The sequence below is a fragment of the Lachancea thermotolerans genome (genome assembly GCF_000142805.1).
Source record: "Lachancea thermotolerans CBS 6340 chromosome F complete sequence".
NCBI lineage: Eukaryota > Fungi > Ascomycota > Saccharomycetes > Saccharomycetales > Saccharomycetaceae > Lachancea > Lachancea thermotolerans.
The window spans coordinates 444,127-466,702 of record NC_013082.1 but is presented as its reverse complement, the minus strand read 5'-3'; the positions used below and the strand labels follow the sequence as shown (position 1 = coordinate 466,702).

Sequence of the window (22,576 nt, the reverse complement as noted above, 5' to 3'; positions counted from 1 at the left end):
GCCGGTACCCGAATACAGTTGTATGCGGATACTTGGTTCGCGTCTCAATGCACATAGAGGCGTCCACAACCATGCTCTTCCAGGGCATCATATGATATGCAGTTAGAGGCAAAGTCCCAATTCTTGAAAGCTTACGTGCGCGATGATGAAAACTTGGTTCCTTACATTCGCAGTTTCCACGGTAGGAGTACGCCAACGAACCCATCGTATAGTGCTCCCGGTGACCGCTCTTCTTGAGACCTTCCTAGGATGTCTGAGTGCACGTTTGCTAGTTGGAATTAGTAGTACGAGTAAAGTCTTGAAGTTTCTTGAGCTATCTATTTACATTGTGCCATCTATACTGTGCCGAAGGGCCTTGGCGTCCAGTCTGGCGCAGGGTCCCATGCGCGGATCGCACGACGATGCTGAGCCGTCTTCTTTAGTTGTGCTAGGTCATTGAGGATGTCGTTCGCCGACGGCACCGGCTGTGCTTGTGGTACTGTTGGCGCTGACTCCGCTGGTGAGGCGTCCTGCGGCTGAGGTTGGGCAAGTTGGTACATGTTAAACTCGGAACTTACAACGCATGCACGCAGTCGCTGGGCTAGAGCCCGGAGCTCGTCCACCTCGCGAGCGTGCCTCTTGCGCAACTTGTCTGCCGCGTTCTGGAGCTGCTGCTCGCAGCCCTCCAGCAACTTCAGCGCCACGTAGTTGGGATGCGCACGAAGCATCTCGGCCCAACGGTCCCAGTGCGCCAGCACTTTCTTGAGATCCAGCGTCGTGTCGCACACTTGGCCCAGGAGCGCGCGCAGCCGCGCGGCGTCGAACCTGGCGCGCAGCGGGCTGTGGCCCTGTTTTATGGCTGCGTCGTAGTTTTCGCACACCCAGCGACACAGCTCGAAGCCGAAAGGCTGGATGCGGTCCGCCAGCAGCTCCAGCACGGGGCCCTGGCGGCTGCGGTAGTTGCGCATGAGGGCCCCAACGAACACGTCTGGGCGCGCTTTCACGGAACGCCATGCGTCCTTCGCGGCCAGTACAAACCTTTCCAGCCGCTCCTCCGGCTTCTCTGCTCGCTTCTGTCTTTTCTGCTGCGGGTCCTGCTCACCCGTGAAGCTCGACGACACGCGCTGTGTTTTCCACATGTTCCCGTTCGCCGTTAGTAAGTTTGCGATGGAAGAAGCCTTTCGGAGCACACGCTCCACAGTCTCGGCAGACACGTCTGGGGTCTGCTCCTGCTCTTCTTCCTCTTGCGCGGGCTCCTCATCGGCGTCCCAGTAGTGCTCCCATAGCCACTCCAATGCACTTTCGCTTGCCAGTCGCAACATGTCCAGACTAGGCAGTTCGCGCTCGTGAGTGCCGCAGTGCCGCAACTCCACAAACCACGACGGCAGTCCCATTCGCTCCGCCAGTGTGTGTAGCGGGATCGCAAACTGGGACTGCTGAGTAGGATCCAGCAGCCCGTTCACGAACCGTATCATAGCCATTGTGTAGCTCAGCTGTAGCGGTATCCCACTCAAGAGTGCCTGCTCGTCTAGCATCTTGGTTTCCGCGAGGTGCGCAGTCGACTCCACCGTGTGTGGAACGTATGGCCCTCGAGTGTTCCAACATCTGACCTTCACCACAGCTTCTCGGCGTCGGTCTGCCGTGCCAAACTTCTTAGGGTAAAAGGCCCGCTTTAGCCCATCGAGATCAGACTTATATCTCCAGGGGACAATTCGTGGCTCGTGCTGTGCCATTAGTTGATGTGCGCGATGACTTAGGCGATGAGCTACCATTAAATTTAATATTGTCTTTTTTTCAGTGCACCTGTCATGTTATGATTATTGAGTCGAGCTGAGTCAGTACTTCAAATTCCGGTGAACCTGAGTAGACTCAACTGTCGCATCGCCGCGTGAATAACAATGGAGCAAGACCGTGCAAGCGATGTTCCACCTGCGAAGAAAAGAAGAAGACCTACCGTTGTCTGTACGAATTGCAAAAGGCGCAAAAGTAAATGTGACAGGCTAAAACCGGTCTGCGGGAACTGTCTGCGATTGGGGGACGAAACAACATGCGCTTACGGATTGGAACCTGCCGGGGAAGCTCGCAAGCCGGGTGTATCACGGTTGGTCGCTCAATGCTTCGAAATGGTCAGAAGCACGCAGCCCACTCTGATTGATCTCCAGCCGAACGGCGTACTCATCCAGTGCAAGCGGTCCTGCACCTCATACATTGCGCCGCTCACTCCTTCAGCTGCCAAGCAGCGAGATCCCTACTTGCAAGCCCTGGGATTAGTCTGCCAGCTCAAGCGGACGATGCGAGCGGCAGACCCAGCTCCCAAAAAAGAAGGAACAGCAGAAGCGACGTCGCGAGGGTCCCTCCCGAACTCGATGCGCTACATTGAAAGCATTGAGCAAAATAGTCCGGAACAGCCAGCGAGCCTTGCATCTAGGCACAAGAACATGTGCAGGCAGCTTTTCACAAAGTTTGGCAAGTATCGCCGCAATCACACTTCGTCCACTGAAGATGATCTTAAAGCTCTGCCGTCTCGGGTACCGGCCAAAAAGGTCTTTTTCAGGCACATCTGGCCTTATTTCTGGTCTCACTTATCAGGTTTATGTCCCATCTTTGATGAAGCTCAGCTTGAAAAAAGCTTGAAGCGGGTTTACGATCGGTTTAGCCCTGATACTCATTCAAAGCTCGATGTGGAGGACTATGCATGCTTCTCAATCGTTCTGTTGATTACATGCCTTGTTCAGCTCTCTTTGAAGTTCGCCCAGGATTACACAGAAGAAAATACAAATAGCGAGTCGTCCATTGTCATGGGAATAGACACTAGCAAGTTCATCTCAATGGTCAACGGCTGCATATCCAGAAAAAAAGGTGACAGGAAATGTTCACTGCTCCGGTTACAGAGCTTGCTGCTCCTCAGGTTTTACTATTGGTGCGCTCCGGACGATGGCGACGGCGACTACCTTCAGCATAGTAATATGCTAATGGGGAAGATTGTAGCCGCTTGCTATTCTATGGGAATAGAATGGCAATGTGTCAGAGATCCAGAAGAGTTTGTCAACAATTTCAATCTTTGCTTGGGCCTGATGCCCTTGGAGGCAGAGTACGACGCAAGCGACTATAAAAAGATATGGACCACCGTGCTGCATTGGGACAGAAAACTGAGCTTACTGACTGGCCAGCGGTGCCTTATTGGGAACTCCATAAAACTGCCCACCCCCGGCCACGAGTCTCCCTCTTGTGCCTTGCTAAAGTTTGACAGTTTGATTCTCAAAATATGCGATATGATTAGCAATGATCCACGCAGGGTTGATGCGACCGCTGTGATAAGACTATTAGAGACACTGCGCCAGTCTTTGAAAAAAGACACAAGAGAAAACATCGTCAATCCCGCGCTGGGCTTTGAGTGGGGGATGGTAATTGCTCTCTTAGAGCTTACAATAACCCACGCGCATATGGTTCACAGTGAGAAAACCGAAAGCCCTGATGAATTCTGCGATTGCATTCAAGGCCTTTTCGAGAAAGTGCTCCAAATCACAAAAATCTGCGAGCAATATCTTTATAGCCAGGAAGGGCTGGATCCCTCGGCTAGATTTTACACTAACAAGATTGTTGACATAGCTTTTAGCAGCATCTCTGCTATTTTTCCCAGCCTCATTCTAAGATCAGGCAGGTCCATTGAGCCACACACGAAAACAACTCTTCTAAACTTCTACAGAGACATTTTGTCTGCTTCCTTCAACACGATAGGAGTCGAATACTACTCTTGCTTTAGGAGAATGTTTCCATCAAAGTTGGTTTTTCGAACACTTTCTGCCGCAGGCGACGAAGATCCTTGGACAAGAATCTTAGAATTTATTGTCTCATCAGACTATAACAAAGAGTTTGCTTTGTTACAACGGTCAGGTATATTCAAACAGTTCTTCAAGTCATACGAAAAGACGGGCAATGTCGAGAGTGCCGCGAGTTTATGGAGTGCTTATTATGCACCCAACGATCTTTACTCCTTTGATTTGGATGTCAAAAGTTTTGGGCTTCAGATGCCGTTTTCTCACAGCAACCGTTATAACGACTATGATGTCTTCGAAGCATTTTTCAACAATGCCAAAACACTTTTTTTGGCAAAAGTGCCAAACCTGCCGGCTCTCAACGGCACCGCTCTAGGGCAAGGTGCGTTCAACTATTTCGATTACAGCCTTTTGCAGGGAATTGAAAACTTCGATTCCGCAGACTTTTTGGATTTCTTTGAACCCGGCGGTAGCGAAGCGCTGGTAGAACTTGAGTCCCAAGAAAGCCCGTCAAATCACGACATCTGCTGAACTATCACCAAAGCACGGAACTACGCAACATGTAAAGCCCAAAATAAACACTAAAAACCTTTATACTTCAAGCCTCTTCATACTTTCATAGAGCGCCGACTTTTCCATGAATACCCTAGAATCTCTTTGGCTTTTGCCATTATCAGTCCATCCTTTAAGATTCGAAACAAACCCATTATTGTAAAATACTGGCTGTAATATCCTCTCGTCGTCCTCATTTATCACAACCGTGGCGACATCATTCAGAACCAGAAACCGCAGCTTTGGAAATTGACTCAAGAGGGCAATGTATGTGCGCCTTTGATGGTGGATAAGCGCGTGATAACAGTCTAATACGTCTTGCTTCGTTAGCGGTTTATGGGGCAGAATCATGTTTGTGTCCTCGTCGTCGTCTTCGCTGTCTACCAGATCGCCTGTGTCTAAAGGCACCACTGGGTCTCTGATGAGCTGGCAACGGCTAGCTCTGTAAAGCCTTAAGCTGCTATTCATAAGTAGAACGAAGCTCTCTATGTCCATGGGGTAAGTCCTAACACTAGGGTAGTAGTCACACGCCTTCGAGTATGGCAGTAAGCAATTAAACCTCATCATTCTGAAAATGTCCTTAGTTGTGACGTCTTGAATTCCTGCTACAAGATAATCTTCTGGGAAGAGAAACAGCTTTTGGCGAATAATTGAGTCGAAAACGTGCATGCAACGGCTGCAGTGGCATTTTTGAGAGATTTGGAACTCTCCGTTTTCAACGTTTATTATAGGCGCATCTAGACCCTCAAACCTCATGTCTAGGAACTCAAGATCCCTGCAATTGTGTAATATGGTAAGGAATAGCTCTGGTCTAGTGGACTGGGGAGACAGCTCTTCGATGAAATCAGTTTTGAGCCTTTTAAGCCCCGTAAGACTGCTAAAGAGGCCTATCAAAGGCAAGCTCTCTTGTTCGATTGATATCAACGACAGGTCTTCAATACTGGTGAATTCTTTGAGCTGTTTGATCATACTTAGCTCATTAGGGAGAAGACATTCATGCCATGATACTATGGTAAGGACTTTCAAGGACCTAGGGTCAAAGACATCAGAAAGCTGGGTGAGCGGCCGCTCGGATATTTTATGCACAAAGTGCTCCTGGGGAAAAAACTCTATTCTCCAGTGCAACTTGAGATCCACCACCTGCAGCTTGTCCCTCAATGGGTAAAGATACGTGAACAATACAAGAGGGTCCATGAACAGGTTCATGAATGTGATATGTGATGAAATGCGCTGCGTGAGGTATTTCTTCAAGTTCGGAATGTATGCAGGTTCAACTTCGGAGCCCGCGTTCGGGCTCGGAGGCGCCATATCAAAGCTTGTTAGCTTTGTGCTCGACACGCGCCCATTGGCGATAATGTCGTTACAAGAAGGATCCGTGACATTCTCTAGTCTCAACAGAGACGCACTTTCATTGCACACGATTGACAACAAATTCTTCTGGTATAGGGGATTTAGGTCCCAGTTTATGCGAACCCACTCCACACAGTTCACAGCGCGTTTGCTCGATCGCAGCGTCCTGATCAGTATCCTCAGCTTCCGGTTCGCAACACTCCGTGCGCTTTCTTCCGGCAGCCGGTTAGGGACGTACAGTAGAGTCCAGTTGACTGCGACGTTCATGATGTCGCTTCGAACAACGTTCGAATCGTTAAGGTATATCCTGCGGTACACCAACTTCGTGGCGATTTCATTGAATTTGCGGTTCACCAAGCAGGCATTTACGCGGTCCTGCTGTGAGAGATGCGACAAAACCTCCTGTAGCAGCGCCGTAGGAAGTTTATTGAGTAGTGATCCGTATTCCGCCAAATCTTCTTGAGCTCGCGTCATATTAAGCTGCTGTTTTTACGGGGGATGTGCCGCCCTAGTGGTCGATGAGCGAAGGGTTTGCCGGGAAGAATAACTATACGCAGTTCCACAGACCGGAAGAGTTTCTAGACGCTCACTGTGTGTGCAGTGTTATTCGAACGTGAAGTAATTGTCTCGCGATCCCTGACCAATCTCGTTCACAAAAACCTCCTGAACCAGGCCTGTCGCTGTTCGTAAAGAGATAGCCTTCTACACCCAAAAGAGCGCAATGTTCAACAAAAATACGAAAGTGACGACTCCAAGTGTTGAGTCAAAGGTACGGAGCTGTGCAAAGGCGCGATGCAGGGTGAATTAATATTCTCAAGACTCTCATCCACAGGGTTAGTAATTACAGGTGTGATGTATGTCACTCTGTACGCGCGCTGGCATTAAGGAGAGTCCGTGCAAGTACGGTGGCAGGCGATTCTGGGTCTCTGGAAGTGATGAAGGTCGGTACATGGGCCATGCATGTATTCCGTGGTATTTCTGTTCCACCGGCTTGTTGCTCCGCGGTCGTTCATGATTCCATCAGCCGAAAGGCTGACCAGCACCGAAGTATTATTACCTTCGAGCCCTTTGGTGAGAGGTTATAATAGCAGCAGCTAGCGAAAGAATAGAATTGCTTAGGGGAGCCCTCACCTGACGGGCATCGTCTAATGGCGAGGTGCTGCCGGGCCGATATGCCTGTCAAACAGCTTGTTCTTATAACATATAATGTCAAGTTTTGGGCGGCTAACGGATTGGGTTCGTATAGTATAACAAATTAAAGAAGTTGAAAGAGCCAATTCAAGGATCTGTACTACTCAGTGTAGTCGTTTGGACCTAGCTACAGGTCGAAAACACTGGCCGAGTATACGAACAAAGTACTTAATGTCCTTAATTGGGAATTTAATAATGCCAAGCACTTAGAATGGGATCATGTTATACGGTTTGATACGGAGGCATGTAGTGCGGCTAGGGATTCGACAAGGAGCATCTTCATGACGCCCTGGTAGGAGCTGGAAGTCAGTTGGAATCACCTGGGCTTTCAAACTTAGAAATTTGGCCTAAGGGTCGCGGTTAAACATTCCATAAAACGTGATCGAGTTTTTTTTAGGTACCTAGAGAGTATAAAAATTAATCTCGGCTTGGCTTATCTGCGCAGCGCAGAGCTTTCGGGCTCCCTGATTTGACTCTAGTAACCACGCTTCCCACGCAAACCAGCGTCGTTCAAGCAAAATGTCAGAAATATACTCATTCAACAAAGATGACCTGATTCTCGCCGTTTTGGCCTTCTTCATCCCACCTCTTCCTGTTCTTATCCGCCGCGGGTTGCGCAAGGACTTCTGGATTAACTTCCTATTGTGCTTCTTCCTGGGCTTCCCCGCTATGTTCCACGCACTTTATGTCATCCACAAGTCCAGCCGTGAACACCCTCTAAACCGTGGCGACAGCGAGACAGACTTGGAGGCTCAGGCGCACCTGACCGCTCCAGAAGCCTCCAAGGACTCCGAGCAGGAGGAAGCCAGAGAGATCGACGAGGTCCCTCCAGCCTATAACCAGGTTCCCACGGGAACTCCAGCGGCCCACGCAGCTACTGACAACAAGATTCAGCACTGAGGCCTGAGGCCCCATGCCTGTATATGATCATACATGATAATATGGCTTACACAAATTTTCTCAACTTGCTTTAGTTTCTTTACTCGCCACCTGTGTAGTGATATTTAGAAACCGCCTTTCTCATTATACGCGTCTAACTAGTTCATGAATGTAGTTGGAGAGGGGTGGTAGCGGAGGGATCCCAAGAGCAGAAGTGGGCATGCCAGAACTCCAAGCCCTGCAACTTCCGGGTGCTCTTGTTGCATTGCCGGCAGCGCGCCTAATTCGCCCAAGCCAGCATCTCCTTGGAGTCCCTATATTTACAGCAAAGGCTGCGCCCCTCTCGTGCTATGCCTTTGCGGATTACAAAAATTCCTTGGCCTTTCTTCTGAAGGCATGACAGTCTCTCAGCCACTGTCTGTACTCAGCGACAGAGCCGATTTTTTCACCGTAGTAGTCTGGAACAGGGTTGCTGAAACTCTGCGAGGACGAATCCACACGGTTGGTTATAACGTGCCTCAGGAAATCCTTGGTCTTCTTATTGTAATTTGCGAGGTTGGTCTTCTGTTTCATTTTGAAAACAGTAGTACCGAATATAGGGCCCAGCAGGTACCCGAAGGCACCAGATGCCATTAGTGCCGCAGACACAACTACTAGGGGGTCAAAACCCATGATAGTCTGCATTGGATCGATCTGCATTGTGGAAAGGTAAGCCCATGAAGCATTGGTAGAGAGGAACGCTGTAACGATAGACGATCCCAGGTTGATTCTGCGTTCCTGCTTTCTCAGTTGAAAGAAATCCGTCCACGTAAAAAGGCCATTTGTTTGAGCTTCGTTTTTGGCATCAGTGCTTTTGCTTTGCTCAGAGAAGCGTGGCTGAACCGTAGAAAGGTTTCTAGAGGCGAGCTTGGCGGCCGGCCTTGTGTATGCGATAACTCTCGCTGATAGCATTGCCTCTTGGTACTGCAGACTGTCGTTCAACAGCTACGAAGGATGAACTACGCGGAAGCTCCCTTTCTACAGCTAAAAACTTCACGAAAATTTTGAGATCGTATTTAGTGCCAGGCATCAGGACCAGCGTCAATGCCGCTACTAGCGTCAGAACGCTCTGAGGCTTAAGCAGTACATTTCCTGAGCCGGTGAGCAGTAGCAAAACCAGCCAGGAGTTCTGGCTGGTATTTGGTAGGACTGACAATTATATCGCAAAATCTAAATGGCTCTGCGGCATGCCCACTGCATTCTGAACTTCTGAGCTAGATGTGTGGACTTCGTGCCCTTGGGTGCTGGTAACGAAGTTTGTTCAAGCACTGGTTTAGTAGCCTGAATCTTTTGGCCTGCTTGTGCCAAAACTTTGCCTTTCACAGTATTGAGAATTCCTTGCAGTCTTGCTGATGCCGGCCGCTGTGATGGCGCGGCTTCTGTATAAATATCCTTATAAATAATTAATTAGTGGCACTATGAGCAGCGCGTGGTCCTTTCTATTAGCGTTTTTAAGCTTCTTAGATGTCTTGCTCGTCCAAAGTCTTGAAGGTGGTAGCCTTGATCTCCTTTGGGAACTCGATACCATTCTGGATCAGCTTGGTGAACACCTTCGTAAAGTCATTGAAAAAAGTGTCCTGGTTGTTGGCGTATTCCTTGACGATCTTCAAGTACTTAGGGTCCTGCACCAAGGCCATGTCTGTTGGAAGCATCATGTAGCCCTTGTCGCTGTCGTACTGAATGTTGCCCTCGTCGTTCTTAACTTTCTTCCATTTCTCGTTGAGCAGGTTCACGTAGTACTCGTTGGAAAATACGTTGGTGGCCGCACCCCAAGGGCCTTCGAATCCAGAGTTTTTGTAGTGGGTCTTTCCTAGAGCGTGTGCACCGAGCAGAGCAACCACTTCGCGGTCGTCAAAGTTCATTCTCTTGAAAAAATTGCGTACGTAATTGGCGTCTCTGCTGGCGTCGGGTAGTCTGCCGTTGTCTGGGGTTGTGTCTTCTTTCTGGTCAACTCTGCCGGCTCTCCATGGGATCTTAGGACCCTGCATCTCTTGGATGGCAGTCACACCAGCCAGGGTGAACAGGTCACCGTGCGAGATCCAAGGGAACTTCTCATGGATGGACTTCAGGAACTTGAACCCGTTTTGAAGGCCCTTGTTGGAGGGGTCGTCCATCTCTTTCTTGAATCTGTAGGTTCCGCCGAAAGACCCGCCAGAGTTGTCGTCCTTCTCCCAGGTACCGGAGATGTGCCACGCGAGACGAACCAGAACTGGCCCGTAACCGATGTAGTTGTCGTACTCGTCCTCGTCCCTTAATTTCAGCGCAATTGCGTTGTAGACCTTCTGGTAGTCTTCGGGTTTCTTCTGAGCTTCTGCAACGTGCAGTGCGGTTCCCGCGCTGAGGGTTCCCCACAGCTTAGAGCTGCGCCCGAACCCATTGCCGTTGTTGCTAGATTGGTAGTTCTGGAAGGCGACAGCCGAGCCCGCCGCCGCGGTGACGCCGGCGAGAAGCGCGAGCGATCTTTTGTTGAATGTTCTAGTAAATGTAGCTCCGAATGCTGACATTGCTGTATCTTGCTACACTATTCAAGAATGAATGTCCCGAACTCTTTCCGACCTTTGCGTTTATATAGTCGCTCGGCGCTCGCGTAATCGGACCTCGAGAGCTGCTGGCTAGAATAGTCGTGCGGCTGGATGATTACCAAGCTGCGGCGGAACTATCGGCATCAGCTGACCGCGTGATTGATAGTTGAGTTCATCGAAGACTTGTCGATATGTACGTATTACCGAAAGTCAATATCGCCACGGGCTAGAGCCTCGAACCTTAGAAATACGCAGAGAATCGCTTACAAAGCTGGAAAAAATCGAAAATGGGCTGGGCACTTTATTAGGCTTGGGGAACCCGAATTACGAAGGAGAGAAGTGAACAGCTTCGCTATGGTCAGTAATCGTAAGTGACTTTGGCCGCAGAGCTAGTACAAAGTCTTGAGTTATTAAATAAGCGATCCGCTATGTGGACAAAGCCTTAAATTGAGCTTTGACCACGTAAGGTAGCTACCGCAACTCGCCCTTCCCACTCGTAAGACTTGAATGTTTCCAATAGCACCCTCCTTACCATTCGCGTCTATTGCCACGATACTGCTGATGGCACGAGGGCGCCAACAGCCTACTTGGCTTTTTTCTCGCGATTCCGAGGTTACTGTCGCCGCATTGGTCTCGCATGGGATAAGTGGGTTTCCGGTTTCAACCGGAAGAGCCTTCGTTCGTACAGTGCATTCAAGGTCGGACGCCGGACCCGCTTTCTGATTTTGTCGCCTTTATCAATACATGGAAATATTCGTATACAGGAAAATGAGACCCCGAAGGACAGCAAGATGGAAGAGACGTTCCGTAGAACGGTGATAACACTCTGGTGCCCCGCAAGGATGGCACAATGCTTAGTTCTCTTGCAACAGTAGGCAGCTTTCCAACGCTACAGATCATTATAGATCGCTATTGACGGGATATCGATCATCTAACGAACCTTAGTCTTCCCCTATAAGTGCTCACTTTCGTGTTGGAATAACCACTGCCTCCGCGAACACAGACCATGTCGTATGCTGAGAATATCGAGCAAGCGATCTCCAACTGCAGGCAGCAGACTGTGCTTATGCAGCGCTGTCTGTCGCAGGGGAAGCTCATGGATGCTCTGAAACACACGTCAATCATGCTCACGGAGCTTAGGAGCCCCACCTTGTCTCCCAAGCAGTACTACGAGCTCTACATTCTGATTTACGACTCTTTGAGTATACTCTCCAGCTACTTCGTCGAATGCCACCCGAAGAAGCACCACCTGGCAGACCTGTACGAGTTGGTTCAGTACGCTGGTAACATTTTGCCCAGGCTGTACTTGATGATCACCGTTGGTAGCAGCTACCTCCAGTCTTCCGACGCTCCCCGGGAGGAAATCCTCAAAGACATGATTGAGATGTGCAAGGGTGTGCAGAATCCCATCAGAGGCCTGTTTCTGAGGTACTACCTCTCTCAACGAACAAAACCTTTCTTTGAGACTGAAGACCCCGAGGCTAAGAGAGCAAATATAAGCTTGATCGTTGCCAATTTTATCGAGATGAATAAACTTTGGGTTCGCCTGCAGCATCAGGGCCCCTTGCGTGAGCGCGAACAGCGTACTCGCGAACGCAAAGAGCTTAAGATTCTTGTCGGTACCAATTTGGTTAGGCTCTCGCAAATTGTTGAATCTGATTTCGCGATGTACAGGGATGAGATCTTGCCGCTGGTGCTCGAACAAGTGGTTCAGTGTAGAGATATCGTCTCGCAAGAGTATCTGCTTGACGTTATTTGTCAAGTTTTCCCTGACGAGTTTCATTTGGGTACTTTATCAGAACTTTTAAGCACTACTTTAAAGCTCAGCCCGGCTGCTCCAGTGAACGAAGTGGTCCTTACATTGGTTGAAAGACTCAACGGATACATAGACAGACAGGAACATCCGGGGCCTGATGAACTTGCTAAGAAACTTGAGTCTCTTGACATTTCCAGTGAAAGCCAGAATGTCTTTTTTGTTTTTTGGAAGTTTCTCAACCAGCTTAATGAGGAAAGGCCTGATTTGTCATTACAAGAGTTTGCTCCTATTATCAAAGGAATTTTGAAACTAACGTTAAGATGGTATCCCGATAATTTAAGCAACGTGGATGTCCTTTTAAAATTCATGTATGAAAAGTGCAAAGAAAGCGGCCAGACTGTACCTGAAGACTACGACTATCTGTTTCAGGAGCTGCTTTTGGCTAACGACTTGAGGCATGATCCACGCTTTTTCTACCAGGTCCTCACAAAGTGCGAATCTTACCAAAAATTATTCCGTGTCCAGAACAAGGGCCTGCAAAAGTTCTGTGTCAACGAGATTCTTGATGCGATTACTCACGCGGATCTGCGCATAAGCTCTGAAACTGAGCTCCAAAAGATTCTGGGCGTTTGCGAGGTCATGATAGAGGTTGGCGCCGAAAAGGCGAGCTCTTCCTTGATACTTGATGAGGATGACGGCACGGATGCTGAAAAATGGTCCTTGAATGCCGACCAGGAGAAACTCGCCAAAATTGCACATTTGTGCTACAATAAATCCATTGAGAAACATACCGAACTCTTAATAGCTTGTCGGGAATGGTTCCAAAAGGGAGACAAAAACGCAAAGTATCTCTACCCGGCTGTAATATGCAATATATGGAAGCTGATCCGGAAATGCCAGTTGATGATCAAAAGGAAACCACAACGCCGTGAAAAGATGAGCACCACCATCAAGCAGCTCTTCAAACTTGCTTCAAGAACTATCAACGAACTTTATAACACCTGCGAGGGAGGGTGCCTTGATTTACTCTACAAGCTCAACTTGCAGACAGCCTCCCTTGCAGACCAGCTAGAGCTTGGTGACATTGCCTATGACTTTTTCTCCCAGGCCTTCACTATATTTGAAGAGTCACTAAGCGATTCGAGGACGCAATTCCAGGCTATTGTCAACATGGCACAGACATTGCAGAAAACGCGGTCTCTGTATGCAGAATCCAGCTATGATACCCTAATAACAAGATGCACTTTGCATGGATCAAAGCTGCTGAAAAAGCAGGATCAATGTAGAGCTGTCTATACGTGCTCTCACTTGTGGTGGGCCACTGAGATATCATTGCTCGGTGAAGAGGAAGGTGTTACTGATAATTTCTTTCGCGAAGGAAAGCGTGTACTGGAATGCTTGCAACGCTCGCTGAGGGTAGCGGATTCTATCATGGATAACGTTCAGAGCTGCCAGTTAATGGTGGAGATTTTGAATAGATGTTGCTACTACTTTGTTCATGGTGACGAGAACTCCACGCATGTTGGCACTAAATACATTAACGGGCTAATCGAGCTCATCAAAACCAACCTAAAGTCCCTCAAGATGGAAGCAAACCAGGGCGAAGATAGTGGAGAAAGGTTTTTTATTGGTACTGACGGCTCATACATTCATCAAAGCCCCGTCAACAGCGTCAGCGCGGTGTATAACAAACCGCCTACGTCGAAAGGCAACAATTTGGCTTCTGTTCCAATCGAATTCTTTCAGAGGACATTGCAATATATAGAAGATCAGAAGGACGTCGACGAGAGGTTCAAGGCGATTTCTGTTGGCTCCACGTCCTGATTACGTACTAGGTTAAAAACATACCTCTTGTGTTCCGTTCAACACGAGGTAATTTTATGTTTTGGACTGAACATAAGATTTGATCAAAGTTGAACCCTGATGTGCTATGATGAGACATTTTTACTGAGGATTCCGAATTGCTGTAAACAAACAATTTTAATAAACAATAAATCACAATTCATTGATGGCTCAAATACCTTGGCACTTGTGAATTCTGCTTGCGCCTCCGGGCATCTAAAGACTACAAACAATACGTGAATTACTCGTTATTTGATGTAGTTATTCTGCTTTCGCTCTGTTTTTGTATCAGCGTAGCTCGTTCCTAAAAGTCAAATTACTATGCCTTAGCCGCCCGAGGTCGTTGCAGTAGTTTAAGCAATTTCAAAGATACAGTCAAGATTTTCAAGGCGACAGTTAAAAAAATAATGCTTCCGAATCAGATACAAGACTATGGCCACCTTCCGAAACGCTAAAGAAAGTTGGAAATGTGCCTAACTGTCCATTCTTAGAGACAATCAGTAGCCGCGCTCAGATTTTCCTCCCAGATGCTGAAGGCTCTACGTCACAGCTGGCAGCTGTAACGCGCCAAGTTAGCCCTAACTCAAAGCAGTCGATCATTAGGGCCTCAATGCAAACAGCTATTTTCTTTATCGCATACACGGCGGGTTTGCCCACCATACGCGAACGACCGCAATCACCATTATGCTATAAACAAATCCTTCCCGAGGTATTGCCGAGAAATGCTTTGTTAGAAGTTCGTATATAGTGTTGTGAGGGTTAAGGTCAAAGTCAGGTTGACCAGCTTTAAAGCGACCAACTAAAGTCCTTTATCGAAACAGCGCTTCATACTACGAGCAGCATGCCGGTCTATACAGTCTCGAATGTACGTTGAGTTAAACCTTTCACAGCTATGGAGGGTAAAGTTCCCAACGATCTTTATCAGGTGGAGTCTCAGGCAGAGAACTAACTAAAAGCAATGGCAATTGTTTAACAGGTACAGAATCTTAGAATATGTGTTGTAATGGTGGGGCTGCCTGCGAGGGGTAAGTCTTTCATCTCGCAAAAGATAGTGCGTTATCTTTCATGGTTATCCATTAAGTCCAAGTGTTTCAATGTCGGAAGCTACCGGCGGCAAGGAGCTCCGAGACCTAGCGCTGGGTTTTTCGATGCAAGTAACAAAGAAGCGTACAGAATCAGGGAACAAGCTGTCGCGCAAGCTGTTGAAGACATGATGAACTGGTTCTCTGACGAAGAGGGTGTTGTTGCAATTTTGGATGCTACAAACTCTACCAAGGAGAGGAGGAAGTGGATTTTGAGGCTTTGTAGAGAGAACTCGATCGAACCCATGTTTTTAGAGAGCTGGTGTGATGACAAGGATCTAGTTTTGAGGAATATTGCCGATGTGAAAACCTCGTCGCCGGATTACAAAGGCATCGATCCTGATGTGGCAACCGCAGATTTCTTGGAAAGAATTGCAAATTACGAGCAGGTTTATCAGCCACTGGATACAACAGACGACCGTGATCTCACATTTGTGAGGATGATAAATATTGCCCAGCAAGTCATTATCAATAAGGTTGAGACGTATCTCGAAAGTAGAATTGTGTTCTACGTTATGAATCTGCACATAAAGCCCCGTTATATCTGGCTCTCAAGACATGGTGAATCCATCTACAACATTGAGAAGAAAATCGGTGGAGACTCATCTCTTTCGGAACGTGGTCTGAAGTACGCCAAAAAGCTGCCTGAGCTGGTTCGCGAATCGGCCGGCGACAGAGACTTGACAGTGTGGACATCGACACTAATCAGAACTCAGGAAACAGCACAGCACTTGCCATACAAACAATTGCAATGGAAGGCTCTTGATGAGCTGGACGCGGGAGAATGCGACGGAATGACATACGAAGAAATTGAGGAGAAATTTCCTGAGGACTTTAAGGCCCGCGATGAAGACAAGTATGAATACAGGTACCGAGGGGGCGAATCTTATCGCGATGTTGTCATACGGTTAGAACCAATCATCATGGAGCTTGAACGACAAGAGAATATTCTCATCATTACCCACCAGGCCGTTCTGAGGTGCATCTACGCATACTTCATGAACGTTCCTCAAGAAGAATCACCTTGGATGTCGATTCCGCTCCATACTCTGATAAGGCTTGAGCCTAGAGCATATGCAACCCATGTTACCAAAATAAAGGCTGATATTCCTGCGGTAAGCACGTATAAAGGCAAAGGAACAAGCCGAGTGGGTGAGAGTGAGTCAGACAACGACAAGTCACTACACGTTCTCAGTAGTCTAAATAGTAAGTAACGCACCGAGTCTTTGTTAGTAATGAAAGCTGAATATTCGTAGAGGTTAACCCTCGGTACATAAACTATTATGATTTTAGACCTTCATATTTTTGTTCATCGTGAATATGGCCATGTATGCCTTCTTTGAAAATTAAGCACAACCGAAAGTCATCGCCGTTCAAAACTGGTAAGTTCAAGGTTAATCCCAAACGCGAAGCTAGGAACCTTGCACATCAGTGCGACGTGGAATCTTGCACACAGAACAAGCTAAAAGACATATCATGGCCAAAAAGTTGTTCGGTATCGGTCGTAAGAAAACCGAGGCCAAAGACACCAAAAGTGGAGATGCCAGTCCGAGTTCTACTGCGCCTTCCTCCTGTATTGACGAAGACGTTATGGACACTACCGGCTCAAGCAAATTTGACGACTCATCAAGCAGAGTGACTTCCTCCATCCAGTCGTCTTCCATATTCTCCAAAGGTCGACTAACACATGGAACCGGCGCTTCTTCAACGCTCACAGGAGGGTCACAAGACAAAAAGAGCGGAGACACATCAAATGTCGGGAAGCCATTGAGGGTTTTAGATTTCGGCAGAGGAACTTCATTAAATCCTGTTTTCGAAGAAGAGGACTCTACCGGTTTAAACTCTATAGACGAGCATTCGAGCCGTCCTTCAAAAAGTTCCCAAAGAAGCGGTACTTCACTAAACAAAGAGAAGACAATGATTACTGCTGCTCAACTTGACCGCGAACTCAAGCAGTTAGACGAAAACCTGGCGGGGTTGATGGACGATATACACCAGAACGTTACCAATATTTCCAAAGCGGTAATACAAGCCGTTGAGTACTTCAAAGAATTTTTACCGGACACATTGTCGCCTAAAGTTCCGTTTCGGGTCTCAGTGAGCAAAAGCGGATACCTAAGACGCATAACTAAAGTCGTTTTGCACTTTGTCGATAATTTGCTGGTCTCAGATGTATTCAACAATTCTAGAGCTATCATAACAAAGAGGTTTATCACATTCCTCAAAAAACTGAACATTAGCACGACGGAGGATAACATTGAAAACCATGCGCTTCCGCATGCCAGAAACTTCTGCATAGGCGCGGACTGCGAACTTCCAAATAAAGGCAAACTCTCTCTAATAATCGATAAAATTGCCGCAAAAGACTCTGCTTGTATATCCGACCAAGAGGGTGCATTTATAGCACCAATATTGAGGGGGATAAGCAAGGGATCTGCCGTTCTTACGGTGATGTTTGGCCTCCCAGACCCGCAGCAGGAGCACTATGACATGATTAAAGCGCTGTACTCGCTCTTTCCAGATATTCATTTCTACTGCGTGAAGAACTACATAACACCTTGCGCAGAGGTTGCCATCCCCCCTTCGCTAACCCCACAACCAATGGAGAGCAAAACAACCACAAGCTTCCATCCCCCATACCGCTTGCTTCCGGACGCTAACTCACCACCGATATCGATGTCGCTATCCTCTCACGAAAACAAGAAGATTTCTGGCACTCTGGGAGGCTATATCTACCCTCAAATTGATGAAAACAACGCAGCTCTGTCGCAATTCGCGGGCTCAACTTTCGCAATAACCTGTGCTCATGTTGCATTAGCTGAGTCTCAAGACTATCCATATGTATCCGTGCCATCCACCGTGCTTCAAAACCAGTACAAGAAGGCAATTATTGATGAGTCTCAGAGATACGCAAAAGACTCTCCTGAACGGGCGGCATTCGAAGAGGAGCTGATACGAATTGATCAGAACTTAAAGTGGCAGGATGAAAACAAATTTGGGCAAGTTGTGTGGGGCGAGCGTGCGGTCGTAAACTCGAAGCTTTCGGATTTTGCAATCATAAAGACTAATTCTGAACTCAACTGCACGAACTTTCTGGGGGACGATGTAGCTACAATGGCCGGTCCATTTCTGCGATTCCAAAACCTCTACGTCAAAGATAAAGTGTTGAAACTGAAACCGGGCTCCGAGGTTTTCAAGATTGGAGCGACAACTAAATACACTTCGGGTCAATTTAGTGGTTCCAAACTTGTATATTGGGCCGACGGAAAAATACAAAGTAGCGAATTCGTGGTTGCCTCGCCCAACCCACTATTTGCTTCTGGAGGAGATTCAGGCGCGTGGATCCTCACTAAATTAACCGGAAAGTTGGGACTTGGCGTTGTGGGCATGTTGCACTCTTACGATGGAGAGCAACGCCAATTCGGCTTGTTTTCGCCAATTGGTGATATCTTCCAGAGGCTCAATCAAGTAACAGGGGTTACTTGGGATATATGCAGACCACCAAATGCCAAATAAGGCCCTTGTGCATGTTTCATTTAGCGCTCGGCCCTTCAAGCACTTTTATTACGCTATACACGTGACCAGTCCTCACGAACGCGTCTCTGCAACGGTTAAATTACCGCTTAGATGCGATGGTATTAAAGCTATACAAGTTTAATAAAACTAGGTGAACTTACTGCCTGCGCTGGTTGTGGTTCGTGACCGTGTTACAAATGCACTCCTTGTTTTTGGGCTTTTCAAATACTTCGATTGATCGTTTGGAGGCCTCCTAAGGGGAATAATGGACATTATGAGGTTCGAATGCAGATCCCCTCGCCCCCCGCAATTAGCGACCCCATACAACGAGAAAAAAGAAGGAGCTACTCTTGAGGCATGCATGAAGCGCTTGCTTGAGGTTTCTCTCCCAGAATATCGGGCTTTGTATAAAGAGAATTAGTTAAAATGCTGATCAGGCAGGGTCCTGGAACTGATTCTTATCCAAAACGATTTTATTTCTCAGCACGAGCACAACTGAAACAAACTTGGCACCTCAGAGTTCCTTTGCGATGCAGGCAACTACTCCTATTTCAGAGACGCGGTTGAAGAAGGTTCACACGCCTCCTAGCCGCGGCAGTAGCTCCCCTTCCTCATTAAGATCTACAAAAAAAAAGTCCGGCGGCGTCATGAACCGAGTTAACCTAAAGTTTCGAGCTTTGAGTTCCTCGAGCCTTCCCTCGCCATCCCGGCTTGCGCCCGAGGAAAGGCCGAGAATTGTACACGCAAGTTCCCAAAGAGTACCCACTGAGAATGATCATTACTTCTGGCCCTCGAATTTACCAGCTGCCAAGCCCATGACGAACACCCGAAAACGCCGCAACACCCCAGCGCCCTTAACTCTTTCTCAAATTACACCGCATGCAACACCACAGAAACAGCACGGCATTAAAGATGCGACGCCAAAGTTGGAGTCGCCCATGGATTTCAGACACTCGACAAACTCATCTACAGATAATGCCAGCTGGGTCACAGCAAGCACTTTCAATCCGCGCCGGAGGCTCAATTTTGAGCTTCAGGGGAACTTTGAATCGCCATTAGACGACTCACTTACCATCGAGCGGTCTAGCCGAAGCCCATGGGAAGATCTCTATCCCGACAGCGAGTCCCCCACCTACGCCTCACAGCTCAGAAGCAACATGTCAAAACTCTCGGGCCCCAAAAATTACACCTCGAACAAATGCAGCATATGTAGCGAAGACCTAATGTTCACCTTGTCGGGTGAAAAGCTAATCGAGCTGTCGTGTAACCATCAGTGTCATTTCAACTGCTACTTGGTGACATTCGAGGCATTGCTACCCAAAAGTTCTTTCCCGCAGTGCAGGATTTGCACTACTGCTTCTAAGCCTAAATCAGAGGATGTTATGAGCGAAATAACGGCTAAAATCTTGACGTCCGAAGCGCAAGGTAATGACAAAACTTTCATGGAACAGGGTGGGAAGCAACAACGAGCCATATTTGAGCGCTCAGACGGAAACGACGTGAGACCTCAAACAATATTCCCCATAACCCAAAACACACCTAAGGAAAACATCTATTTGCAAGACCTAAGGACGCCGCGCGAACAACTAATCAAAAGTGCTCAAGTTTCTTGCGAGGGCTTCAAAGACCACTTCAGCACCCAGAGCACTCCGCGATCGAAGTTTTCAAAATTTAGCTCTAGTGATTCGTTTAGAACTCCCAGTTCCACGTCGCAATCAGAATGGCATCGCAGCGATTTCGAACTAGACAGACCGCATGTTAACATCATACCACAACTTTCGAAGTTCAGCATAAAAGAGAACTCCCGGCAAGCAATAGCCCAATACGTGATGTCAACGTATACCCCAAAGCACCCTGCAATAGCCAAAGGAGTTGAAGATTACAAAAATCTTATTCGGAAAGAGGTCCAGTCGCATGTGCAGTCAGGGTTCGATTACAAGCCTGAAATGGGAGCTTTAGAGACATTCGATATTTTGTGTTATTCTGAAGACGAAGAGGTCTGGGTTAACGTCAATGCGTTCCTCTTTAGTGAATGCTTGGTGTTTGTTCAGGAAGACAACTTAGTAGGCCATATTTTAAAAAACCAAATCTCAGAGATGCACCAGCTAGACTCTCACACTCTCATATTGAATTTGAAATCGAAATCATTACCCGAAATATTTCTGTGCTGCCCGGACGATCCTTCAATAACTAGGAAATGGACATATTACTTAAGACAAGTTTACCTCACACGAGGTGGGGAGCATGTCCCTTTATCCCAACTGACGTCAAACAACTGGAACTTTTTACCTCAAAAACTAATTAAAAAGGTACGCATACCTTCCGAAACGGGCTTTGAGGATAATGATTTGAGTGGTACCTTCGCTCTGCAAGAAAAGACAAAATTAAAATTAATACTTTGCGTGAGTGTCGTCAACTGCCATCCTGAGCTTCACACCAATAATGAACACCTACTATCTTTAAAAGCCAAAATCAAACAGACTGTGGACTCTCTTTCATCTCAAGATCTCCTAGGGCTAGTTCTTGTCGGCAGGGATGGATGCGGAAACGTTGGTGCATTTGGAACGTTTTTCGGCATGGTTGGCAAAGACTGGGATGGATGGGAAGACATCATAGAGAGCCTCGAGGTTTATGACAATAATGCGGTTTTTGCCAACGATTCTTGGGAGTTGAACGCTATGCTACAAACCAGCCGGAAGCTGATGTGTACAGTAGAGCAAGATGAATCGTTCCTGCAGCAACTGGTAATTATAGGCAATGACTACCCAGGGAACATGCCGCGAACAATAGAAGATGACTTTCAAGTCGCCCGACTTCAGTCGAACGTTTCATTGTCACTCCAAAAATTCCGTTTTTCAGTTCATCAATATTTCACTTGCAATAGCAGGCTGCTGCTCAGCGATATTATTGAAGGCTATTTTTACAACGTAAAATGCGAGGGTCTGAACACCTTGGAGGAAATTCGACCAGATTCCCTCGTGCAACAGCTTCGAAAGAAAGCCGCCAAATCTTTTGCAGTAACTCTGGGGACTTTAGACCCGAACCTTGCCCAATTTCACGCTGTGGAAAGGAACGGCCAGCTCTGTAAGCTACCTGGGCTTTGCACAGAGGTCACAATGGAAATAGGAGCTCTGGCCCCGGGCGAGGCGCGAAACTTGATTTTTGAAATCGAGATTGACGTGCAGAATTTGAAACATTTACTTAAAAACACCTCTGCGTCCAACCAACCGGCATTGTTGCACTACAATGCAACATGGCATAACGGATCACGACGTCTAGTCTTCAGCGGCTGTTCCCTAGGGTGCGAGTTCAAGCTTGGAAACGTCAGCACTGCGCTCCCGCCTACTGATGCTTTGAGGGACCCCCCTCAATCGGGCCATGATGCCAATGACGAATGCGAGATTCTGGAGGTGATGTTGGCGCCCCCACTCTCCGCATCCCGTGATTCCCTGTTTGCTACCAGACATGTGGAGCTGATAGCCATCGAGACCCTGCGCTCGGCTCTTGCGCAGTTTCCGTACCATACTCACGTATTGCTTAATCAACTGGTGCCCATGATTTTCTGCATTAGTCGCAGTTGCGTTTGTAATGATGCGAGCTACCACACGCGCGTTTCCACAGTCAAGCCCCTTCCACAGCTTGTTGAGCAGCTGTGCGCTGATATCCAAGAGATAGCTGCCCGTTCTGTTAGCGGAAACGGCGCTGACCGCGCGCTATCCCGGTGGGAGATGGCCCGAATGACCGCTGCTCTGGCCTGCGGAACCTACGGCGCACCTTAAGGGTGCACTTGGGCATAAAGCCCCAAACTTACGCAAAAGATTCACTGCTGGGCCTTTTAGCGTGCACAGTATTTAAGAAGGTTGGGCGCCCATTAGCCGCCGTGTAATTACGTAAGTACCACCATGTTACGTAACATCGAAAAGAATGTTGTATGACACTACGTACACAGCGACAATATACGCGAAATCAATCTTGCCTGTAAGCCATACCGAGGCGTGGTTCTGAGGCTAGGTGCGGTGCCTGACCACAAAACGAGTTCCACGCAGCTGAATCGATCGCCCTTAGCTGGTGCCTCCACGATTCGCAACGTCT

General features: G+C 47.8%; 10 protein-coding genes and 1 non-coding gene across 11 annotated transcripts; 7 read left to right on the top strand and 4 right to left on the bottom strand.

The window, feature by feature from the left end:
* The first annotated feature begins 114 nt into the window (after positions 1–114).
* On the top strand, positions 115–281 carry SNR128. Its single transcript, XR_002432201.1, has one exon. It is a non-coding gene; the product is annotated as a snR1228 (small nucleolar RNA).
* Positions 282–335: 54 nt separating this feature from the next.
* Positions 336–1,751, bottom strand: LAS1 (rRNA-processing protein LAS1; the record flags this gene model as incomplete). The annotated part of the gene is made up of 1 exon (XM_002554390.1): positions 336–1,751. The coding sequence occupies one exon, from the start codon at positions 1,749–1,751 to the stop codon at positions 336–338; it is 1,416 nt and encodes a 471-aa protein (XP_002554436.1).
* A 126-nt stretch (positions 1,752–1,877) lies between these two features.
* On the top strand, positions 1,878–4,286 carry OAF3 (Oaf3p; the record flags this gene model as incomplete). The annotated part of the gene is made up of 1 exon (XM_002554389.1): positions 1,878–4,286. The coding sequence occupies one exon, from the start codon at positions 1,878–1,880 to the stop codon at positions 4,284–4,286; it is 2,409 nt and encodes an 802-aa protein (XP_002554435.1).
* Positions 4,287–4,346: 60 nt separating this feature from the next.
* Positions 4,347–6,131, bottom strand: DAS1 (SCF ubiquitin ligase complex subunit DAS1; the record flags this gene model as incomplete). Its single annotated transcript, XM_002554388.1, has 1 exon — positions 4,347–6,131. One exon carries the CDS (start codon positions 6,129–6,131, stop codon positions 4,347–4,349), a length of 1,785 nt encoding a protein of 594 aa, XP_002554434.1.
* Positions 6,132–7,367: 1,236 nt separating this feature from the next.
* On the top strand, positions 7,368–7,748 carry SNA3 (Sna3p; the record flags this gene model as incomplete). The annotated part of the gene is made up of 1 exon (XM_002554387.1): positions 7,368–7,748. One exon carries the CDS (start codon positions 7,368–7,370, stop codon positions 7,746–7,748), a length of 381 nt encoding a protein of 126 aa, XP_002554433.1.
* Positions 7,749–8,090: 342 nt separating this feature from the next.
* Positions 8,091–8,678, bottom strand: PAM17 (Pam17p; the record flags this gene model as incomplete). The annotated part of the gene is made up of 1 exon (XM_002554386.1): positions 8,091–8,678. One exon carries the CDS (start codon positions 8,676–8,678, stop codon positions 8,091–8,093), a length of 588 nt encoding a protein of 195 aa, XP_002554432.1.
* Positions 8,679–9,226: 548 nt separating this feature from the next.
* CCP1 (cytochrome-c peroxidase) lies at positions 9,227–10,270 on the bottom strand (the record flags this gene model as incomplete). The annotated part of the gene is made up of 1 exon (XM_002554385.1): positions 9,227–10,270. The coding sequence occupies one exon, from the start codon at positions 10,268–10,270 to the stop codon at positions 9,227–9,229; it is 1,044 nt and encodes a 347-aa protein (XP_002554431.1).
* Positions 10,271–11,294: 1,024 nt separating this feature from the next.
* VPS35 (retromer subunit VPS35) lies at positions 11,295–13,868 on the top strand (the record flags this gene model as incomplete). The annotated part of the gene is made up of 1 exon (XM_002554384.1): positions 11,295–13,868. One exon carries the CDS (start codon positions 11,295–11,297, stop codon positions 13,866–13,868), a length of 2,574 nt encoding a protein of 857 aa, XP_002554430.1.
* A 1,021-nt stretch (positions 13,869–14,889) lies between these two features.
* FBP26 (fructose-2,6-bisphosphatase) lies at positions 14,890–16,182 on the top strand (the record flags this gene model as incomplete). Its single annotated transcript, XM_002554383.1, has 1 exon — positions 14,890–16,182. One exon carries the CDS (start codon positions 14,890–14,892, stop codon positions 16,180–16,182), a length of 1,293 nt encoding a protein of 430 aa, XP_002554429.1.
* A 262-nt stretch (positions 16,183–16,444) lies between these two features.
* SSY5 (Ssy5p) lies at positions 16,445–18,484 on the top strand (the record flags this gene model as incomplete). Its single annotated transcript, XM_002554382.1, has 1 exon — positions 16,445–18,484. The coding sequence occupies one exon, from the start codon at positions 16,445–16,447 to the stop codon at positions 18,482–18,484; it is 2,040 nt and encodes a 679-aa protein (XP_002554428.1).
* A 530-nt stretch (positions 18,485–19,014) lies between these two features.
* FAR1 (cyclin-dependent protein serine/threonine kinase inhibiting protein FAR1) lies at positions 19,015–22,263 on the top strand (the record flags this gene model as incomplete). The annotated part of the gene is made up of 1 exon (XM_002554381.1): positions 19,015–22,263. The coding sequence occupies one exon, from the start codon at positions 19,015–19,017 to the stop codon at positions 22,261–22,263; it is 3,249 nt and encodes a 1,082-aa protein (XP_002554427.1).
* Positions 22,264–22,576: the final 313 nt, after the last annotated feature.